This window comes from Musca autumnalis, unplaced genomic scaffold (genome assembly GCF_047663935.1).
Source record: "Musca autumnalis isolate F117 unplaced genomic scaffold, ASM4766393v1 scaffold_2, whole genome shotgun sequence".
Lineage (NCBI taxonomy): Eukaryota > Metazoa > Arthropoda > Insecta > Diptera > Muscidae > Musca > Musca autumnalis.
In genome coordinates this window covers 259518145-259527502 of record NW_027411755.1, presented here as the reverse complement: position 1 = coordinate 259527502, position 9358 = coordinate 259518145, and the positions used below count along the sequence as shown (strand labels likewise).

The following is a 9358-nucleotide window of genomic DNA, read 5'->3' as shown; positions in this document are numbered from 1 at the left end:
AGCTTAAGTATAGTTATTTTTGTTAATTTGTTAAATCCATAATGACAATAAAATTGTTTATGAAGATACATACTGGGATTGCGTTGAAGCTACAATATGCATTAACCCGCCAGATACGATATAAGGATATTTTGTTGAACGGCCCAATATTTTTCTACCAAATGTATTATCAGATGTGGATGAGATTTTTGGATTAACCGATAACACACCAAAATTTCCGAAATTGCCATCATTAACATACGGCGCACCCTGAGAAGTTTCAGCAGAACCCTTATTTAAGACATATGTACACTTCACCCGCTGTATCGGATTTAGCAGACACCATTCGAATCACAATTTGAACAACCAGCCGGACACTGTATACAGGAGTAGTTGTCAAAGCCCTCTGACATTTCAACAATATCACCGCGGAAACCTTGCAGTGTGGAATTGGGTAAATAGTATGACTCGCGACAAATGCAGGTGTAAACATCTCTGGTTGCGGCGGGTTTATTTTCAGTCAATAAACAAAAGGTGGTATTACGATCGCAACTGCAAAGTGGGGAGACAGAGAGGAGTATGAAGAAAAATTACAACTGACATGGGTCAAAACATTGTTTCATCTCTTACCCATCTTTGCGTCCAAATATTTGTTCCAAATCATCGTTGCAGACATCTTCATCGGCAGCAATAAAAGCAGCTGCCACAATTCTAAAACAAATAAGTTAGTTGATGAATTCATACATTTAATATAAACTCAAACTTAAAGTGTCTTAAAATCCGTGTTTTTGGGAGAGTGATATTTTCAGATTTTGTCAAAACATTTCTTTGACTGATTTGCAGTTTTTTTTTTTATTTATTTATTTTCATATATGTGTAACAATACAGTTCAAGATATAAATGCCTCAGCGCCATTAGGCATTGTAGAGGCTTGCTGGCAAATAATTTATTTCAATAAACAAATTAATAGATACTTAAGCAACATCGTTTACAAATGTGTTTCAATTTGAGTTTTAATTAAATTTTTGACTGATCTTTTAAACATTAAAATTCGACTAGATGTAATATCAATCGGTAATTTGTTGAACTCATGGCTACCAGAATATTCTATTCTTTGCTTTGTCGTCTCGGTGCGGCATAATGCAACTCTTAAAAGTTGATTATTGCGGGTATTGACAGAAACTTGGTTTGGAATGAATTCTATTGTATGGTGCCCAATGTGGTGTATACATTTGTATACATACAACAAAACTGCATCTTGTAGGTTCCCTGAATTGGCAAAATCGACGGAAAAACAATGTTGTATAAGGAAACAGTGGGATGTGAAATAGGCAAGTTTGCTACTGTTTTTAATGCTTTGTTTTGTAATCTCTGCAACGACTTCAATTCACTAGTATGCTTCCATGCGTAGATTATAGCCATATAGTTAATGTGGCTTTGTATCAACGTTTCATAAATCAACTATTTGGTTTTCTGACTGAATTTATTCTTGAATTTGTACAGTAGTCCAATTGCCGGCGATATTTTAGATTTTATATATGCTATGTGCTGATTCCAACATAGATTTGATTGTAAGTATATACCCAAATATTTTACGACATTTACTTCATGTATCACTTCTCCATCCAATGTAATGTTAAAATCAAAATTTACACCAGGATGGGGCTTGAAGCGAATTAACTTCGTCTTTTCCGATTAATATATAACTTGTTTAAGCGCATATACTCGTTCCATGTACGATTTGGCTACAGTGGTAGTCTTATACGGATAAAAAAGGCATATGTCATCTGCATACATGAACAATTGCCCTTTCAACTCCAAATTCCATACGTCATTAATATATTGTTACGAATGTAACTGATAGGTTTAAGTTAATTTAGTTTATTTTCCGTTAATTTACAAATTTGAATTGTAACGTAAAGTTTTATTACGCAGTTACTATATTTAAGCAACAACAACATCTACCATGTAGAAATCTCTTTATCATTCTAGTTCTTTACCTTTCATTAATGTCCTTTTTTTTTGCCACAATCATGTAATTATTGTTTAGTTTGTTACTTCTTTATTTCTTGCATTTGTTTGTTGTTGTAGTTACGTCATTACTGTGCTTGTCGTCCAATTGTATTCCCCCCATGTATGTATGTGAGTATGGTTGTTCGCTTAGTGCGAATGTGCGTCTGTGTGTTCGCTGCACAGATTCGAGGTGTTGCCATATGTGTTCTAGAGGACTCTAGAACAGGGAGATTTTGGGGTATAAATAGCGGTAGGAAAGGCAAAATTGAGTTAGTTATGGATTTTATCGCGAAGTGTAAACATCGACTAGTGGAAGACTTACGAGTGGAAGACTTGAAGAAGGAGCTAAGTAAGATGGAGTTGTGTTCTACTGGTAAAAAGGCCGAACTACAAAAACGCTTGTTGGAAGAGTTCGAGCGCCGTGTAATGAACATCGATGAATATGAGTTCGACGGTAGGGAGGAAGTCGAGTTATCGGCAAAGGGCGAATCCAGCGTTGAGTAAGTTTCGTCGGTAGCTGCCAGGGGTGACGATTTGAAATCAATGCTGGCTATGATGATACTGGAAATGAAATCTGACAACTGTAAGATGTTAGAAGAGATGTCTAGGAAGAATGAAGAAACTTCCAGACTTATGATGGAAATGAAAGCAGAAAACTGTCGAATGAACGAAGAAACCTCCAAACTTATGATGGAAATGAAAGCAGAAAATTGTAGAATAGTTGAAGAAAATTCCAGTAAAATGTTGAAAGAGATATCCAGAAAGAGTGAAGAAAATTCCAGGAAATTAGAAGAAAAGTTAGAAGAGAACTCTAGAAAAATCACCGAAAACTTAATGGCGGAGAATTCCAGGATGTTTGAAGAAAATTCAAGAAACTTAAAAGAGGAGTTGGAAGAGAGTTCTAGAAAAATTAACGAGAAACTCGAGAACATCACGATGGTGATTGAAAAGAGAGTAGAAAACGTGGAGGTACAAATTAAAGAGTTGGATAAAAAGATTTTGTCTGTTGACGAGAAATTTCTGGCTCAAGATTAGAAGATTCTGGACATAGAAAAGAAAATGTCGGAACTGGAAATTAAAGGCGGTCCAGTGAGAGCTATCCATAACGCGTTAAAAATTAAGCCTCCAGTGTTCGACAGCTCTACCTCTTTCAATGTGTTCAAATTACAGTTCGAGACAGTGGCTACTAGAGATTCTTGGAACGACAACGAAAAGGCGGTATCACTCCTTATGGCATTGAAGGGTGATGCTGCTGACGTATTATAGAGTATTCCCGCCGCTTCTAGAAATATTTATGGTGATATAATGGCTGCTCTCGAACGTAAGTACGGTGGCGAACATAAGCAAAACATCTACTTAATGGAATTAAGGGGAAGAATACAGAAGCCAAATGAGACCTTACAGGACTTCGCAACGGAGGTAGAACGTTTGGTGCTAATGACGTATCCAGGAGAAAACCATCCATTGTTGGACCGTATGAAAATCGAAACATTTGTGAATGGTATACGTGACCCCGAGATCAAACGTGCAACGTATGCGTCACCAAAATCGTCATTTGCTGAAACCGTGTCGTACGCCCTTACACAAGAGACGGCAAGAATAATCACCAATCCCCAGACACACAAGGTCCGTAAACTGGATACCGAGTTCGATGAACCCGAGTCTCTTATTAACATGATCGAGGGAGCAGTGAAGGGGGCATTAAAAGAACGTTATACGGCAGCACCAACTAAGGCCAAGGGTAGGTGTCACAATTGCGACAAAATGGGTCATTTTGCGCGTGAATGTAGAGCGAAGCGCAAGCGATCGAGGTCATTGTCACCACGCCCGTCAAAAGAAAACAAAAGAGTGGCTCAACGTTCCACAAATGAGTCACCGTTAAACTAAATCGAGCCAGTCCAGCGGGGCATGAACTGGCTCCCATCGACGACGGCCCCACAATCTCCATAGCGATTGTACAGCAGAAAAACCACAACCTTACAACAACTGGTTACATCAATGGCGACAAGCGAATTCTGACCTTGGATACAGGCGCATCAAAGTCAATCATCAAATCAGATCTGGCAAAAGGAAAGATAACGCCACTAAATGGAGTCAGACTGCGCACAGCAACGGGGGAGCCTGCGGCAGTACATGGAAAGATAACCGTGAGACTTACTATTGCCAATAAATCGGTCGATTACGAGTTTATAGTGGCTGATATCGTAGACGAAGTTATAATAGGCGCAGATTTTATGATTGCCTTTGGTCTTAATCTGGATATGAAAGAACGCGTGATGACATGGTCCAATCTGGAAATTCCATTAAATATGGGTTACGAGGAAAACACACCTATTAGACGTCTGACTACGGAAAATCCAGAGATTATACCGCCTTGTGCCGAAACATTGATATAGGTACCAATGGATGGAGATTGTGGAGTCGGGAAATTGTGGGTGTGGAACCAGCGGAAAACAAAAATAGTAACATCTTAATATCGAATGCCCTGCGAAAAAAGCAACGATGATGGATTGATTCCAGTTAGAGTTTTGAACCTGTCAGACAAACAAGAACAAATTTGTCAATTTTCCGATGTTGGACAATGTACACCAGCTGAAGCTGTAATCAATTTGGAAAATAACACCGAAAAATCAGCAGCCATGGAAAAGAAGCACCTCGATGGTTACATCAAAGAGTGGACACACAATTTATCACCTTCCGAGAAGAACAAGGCCAAGCAGTTATTATGGAAATATGCTTCTACCTTTGCGTCTACAAAAGGGCATCAAGGAAGAACATCGGTGGTGAAACATGAAATAAACACGGCAGACGCAAGACCAATAAAACAGGCCCCAAGAAGCGTTCCACTGGCAAAAAGGGACGAAGTCCAGAAGTTGATAAGCGAAATGGAGGAGAGTGGGTTTATCGAACCGTCGTCGAGTCCCTGGTGTTCCCCAGTAGTTCTGGTCAAGAAGAAAGATGGAAGTACCAGATTTTGTGTGGATTACAGAAAACTAAATGATGTCACCAAGAAAGATAGCTACCCGCTCCCAAGAATCGATGACACACTAGACACCTTAGCCGGGACGTCATGGTTCTCTACCCTCGATCTGCAGAGTGGTTACTGGCAGGTAGAGATAGCCGAAAAAGATAAGGAAAAGACAGCGTTTGGCGTTAACGGCGGTCTCTGGCAATTTAATGTCATGCCATTCGGGCTCTGCAACGCCCCGTCCACCGGGTGCTGAAAGGGTTGCAGTGGAAGTCGTGCCTTATATACTTGGATGACATCATAGTCATGGGACAGACCTTCGACGAACACCTCACGAATTTAAGGAATGTACTCCAGCAGCTATCGTCTTCCGGTCTGAAACTGAATCCGAAGAAGTGTAGCCTCTTCCAGCGAGAGGTAAAGTTCCTGGGGCACCATGTGACGACGCAGGGCATATCGACGGATAGCGAGAAGATTAAAGCCGTCAGAGACTGGCCGCAGCCTCGAAACCTCCATGAGCTGCGAAGTTTTCTGGGTCTCTGCACCTATTACCGTCGGTTTGTCCCCAATTTTGCCAGCATTGCCGCAAGCTGACACCGATTGACTAAAAAAGGGCAGAAATTTCTGTGGAGCAACGATCAGGAAGAGGCATTCCAAAAACTCAAAGACATGCTCTGCACAGCCCCTCTTTTGGCGTACCCTGTACCGGGCGGTAAGTTTGTGTTGGACACTGACGCCAGTGCATACGGGATCGGTGGTGTCCTTTCCCAGGAAATAGACGGCCAAGAAAAAGTCATCGGGTACTACAGCCGAACATTGTCAAAGCCTGAGAGGAATTACTGTGTGACGAGGAGAGAGCTGCTGGCAGTTGTGGAGAGCATCAAACACTATCACAAATACCTGTATGGACAGCCCTTCCTGCTAAGAACCGATCATTCTGCTCTGCGATGGCTGCTCCAGTTTAAGAACCCGGAAGGTCAATTGGCCCGTTGGATCGAGAGGCTTCAGAGTTATGACCTAAGTATCGAGCACAGAAAAGGTGGAAAACACGGTAATGCTGATGCCCCGTCTCGTCGGCCATGCAAAATTGAATGCAGACATTGCTCGAAGGCTGAAGGCAAAGCAAGTATCGTCGATGTCCGGCTACTGCAGGTTGAGTCCGGCGAGGATTGGTCGGGACAAAGAAAAGATCGCACCCTAGGCAAAATAATTTCTGCTATGGAAATGGGCGAACGCCCTAGTCGCAAAGAAATAGCGCCCGAAAGCCCACTTTTGAAATCTTATTGGGCCCAGTGGAACAGTCTACTTCTAATAGATGGGTGCCTACATCGTAAGTGGGAGAGCGACGATGGAAAAACACACCGCAACTTAATTGTCGTACCAGACTCCAAAATAAAAGATGTCTTGTCAGAGTTTCAAGATGGGCCAAGTGGAGGGCACCTTGGTGTAACAAAGACTGCTGAAAAGATAAAGCAGAGGTTCTACTGGGTCGGCTGTCAGAAATCCATTGCAGACTGGATTGCCAATTGTGACAGGTGTATAAGAGCTAAAGGTCCAACCCGGAAGAGTCGAGGCCACATGCAACAGTATAATTCAGGAGCTCCATTTGAAAGAATCGCAATGGATGTGGCTGGACCGTTTCCCATAAGCGACTCTGGATTGATTACTTCAGCAAATGGCCAGAGGTTTATGCCATTCCCAACCAGGAAGCCAAGACAATAGTGGATGTGTTCAGCAAGAATTGGATTTGTCGCTATGGTGTCCCATCCGAGGTTCATTCCGATCAAGGAAGAAATTTTGAGTCAGCAATCTTCAAAGAAATGACACCTACGGAATCAAGAAAACGAGGACAACGCCCCTGCATCCACAATCAGATTGTCATCTGGTGGAAAGATTTAATCGCACCCTGGAAGAGCATCTACGAAAGGTGGTAGATAGCGGCCAAAGAGACTGGAATGAGCATATTCCAAAATTCCTACTAGCCCAGCCAGAATTTTGTTCGGGAATGAATTGAAGCTGCCTGGTGATTTGATCTTCGGTGCCACACCAAACCCCGAAATTGATAACGATGAAAACAGTCAAAACTCTTTCAGTGAAGTCCACGATGCAGTACGCCATCGGATAAAAATGGTCAGCAACCGCATGAAGGCGAGGTACGATCGAGCGGCAACTACTGATGGGTTCCGAGAAGGGCAACTGGTACTATTGTTCAACCCACAACGGAAAAAAGGACTATGGCCCAAATTACAAACGCACTGGGAAGGCCCCTACAAGGTAGTCACGAAAATAAATGACGTCGTGTATCGCATACAGAAGAGCGACAGCCCTAGATCAAAGATGAAGGTGGTACATCTAGAACGGTTGGTACGCTATGGAACGAGAACTGTGCCAGGTCATGAGGAACAGGCTTAAGCGGGAGACAGTGTTACCAATGCCCATACCACAGAGAGGGAACTGTGCCTATTCGGGACGAACAGGCTTAAGCGGGAGGCAATGTTACGGATGTAACTGATAGGTTTAAGTTAACTTAGTTTAATTTCCGTTAATTTAAAAATTTGAATTGTAACGTAAAGTTTTATTACGCAGTTACTTTATTTAAGCAACAACAACAAATACCATGTAGAAATCTCTTCATCATTCTAGTTCTTTACCTTTCATTAATGTGCTTTTGTTTTGTTTTGCCACAATCATGTAATTATTGTTTAGTTTGTTACTTCTTTATTTCTTGCATTTGTTTGTTGTTGTAGTTACGTCATTACTGTGCTTGTCGTCCAATTGTATTCCCCCCATGTATGTATGTGAGTATGGTTGTTCGCTTAGTGCGAATGTGCGTCTGTGTGTTCGCTGCACAGATTCGAGGTGTTACCATATGTGTTCTAGAGGACTCTAGAACAGGGTGATTTTGGGGTATAAATAGCGGTAGGTAAGGCAAAATTGAGTTAGTTATGAATTTTATCGCGAAGTGTAAACATCGACTAGTAAAGAAGTAAAGTAAAGCTGTGTATTTAGCCATAACAGTCAGTTCCGAATAAGTGTAATACAGTAAATAAAGCATTGTAGAAGCGTAATCTAAAACGAACCCTGTTTTATTTGGTACAAATCGTATCGGGGAATAAAACAACGTCTACACGGAGATTAGTTAAATCTAATTCCGTAATAATATATTAAAAACAGCAACGGGCCCAATTCACTGCCCTGCGGCACCCCATGTTTAATCAAGGCCAATCTACTTTTACTGTTATCAATCTGCACAAATTGTTTTCGATTCGCCAGGTATGATTTAAGAAGCTGCAATTCGCCAGAACCAATTCCATAAAATTGCAATTTTTCTATTAAAATTTTATGATCAATCATATCGAAAGCTTTAGAGAGGTCAAAAAAGAGTCCTGCAACTCCACTGTGACCTTCATCTAACTTTTTACATATAAAATTTTGTACATTTATAACCGCTTCTTCTGTTCCGCATCCTTTACGAAAACCATATTGGCAATTAGTAAGAATTCGATTCATTTCCAAAAAGGAAGATATTTGGCGGTGAATAATCCGTTCATACAAAATATTTACTGACGATAACACCGATATTGGCCGAAAATCTTTAACAGTTGTGGAATTTCTTCCCTTGGGTATAGGCATAACTTTATGTATTTTCAAGCTGTCGGGATATGTGGATGACGAAATCATGCTATTAAATATATTCACCAAGTAAGGCACCAAGTAGTTACTGCAAACTTTGAGTACTTTATTGGACAGTCTATTATGACCGCAGCTTTTATTCGATTTCATCGCAGATATTTCATTTTCCATCTCTCTTTCTGTGGTAACATTTAATTCCATAAAATTTTGATTGTAGCTCATTGTTCTTAAAGAATTACAATTATCATCTGGATACGTCATTATCATGTTCTTAAGACATTCGACAGATGCCAGAATGTGATTATTGCACAGTTCAGCTTTAACTTCATCACTAAATAATATGTTAACACGATCAATACTAGAAAGACTCCCCGGTCTTGTAATCAAATCATGACAGTTTCTAAAATCATAACTTGAAAGCATATTTATAACATCATGGGTACCCACTCTCCAGTAAATATGCATGGTGTTCTGCCATAGACATAAAGCAAATGTTCCAGGAATTTCATAAATTTCAACAAGTTACATTTTGGAGACTTATAAAATGATATGACGGTTAATGGTCTCATATCTAAATGAACATCATGCAGTTTCAAGATAATAGAGTCTATAAAGTTTTCACTTTTGCATTCCAAAATTGTGAATTTAACATGATCTTTAACAAATATTGATGTTCCACCATACCCATCTGAACGACAACAATGTACAGATTTGTACCCTGGAATGTTGTAAATATCTGCTACATCACGTTTAAACCAAGTTTCT

General features: G+C 40.5%; 1 protein-coding gene across 2 annotated transcripts in view; it reads right to left on the bottom strand.

Moving 5' to 3' along the window:
* The window catches only part of LOC141391936 (uncharacterized), a 45292-nt gene continuing 35934 nt past the window's right edge, over window positions 1-9358 (bottom strand). For both annotated transcript variants that reach the window (XM_073964693.1, XM_073964692.1), the window contains exons 5-6: window positions 610-690; window positions 1-531 (exon numbers count right to left, since the gene is read on the bottom strand). In XM_073964693.1, coding sequence (XP_073820794.1) covers window positions 312-531; window positions 610-690 — 301 coding nt within the window. In that variant the 3' untranslated portion in view covers window positions 1-311. The remainder of the gene's footprint in view (window positions 532-609; window positions 691-9358) is intronic.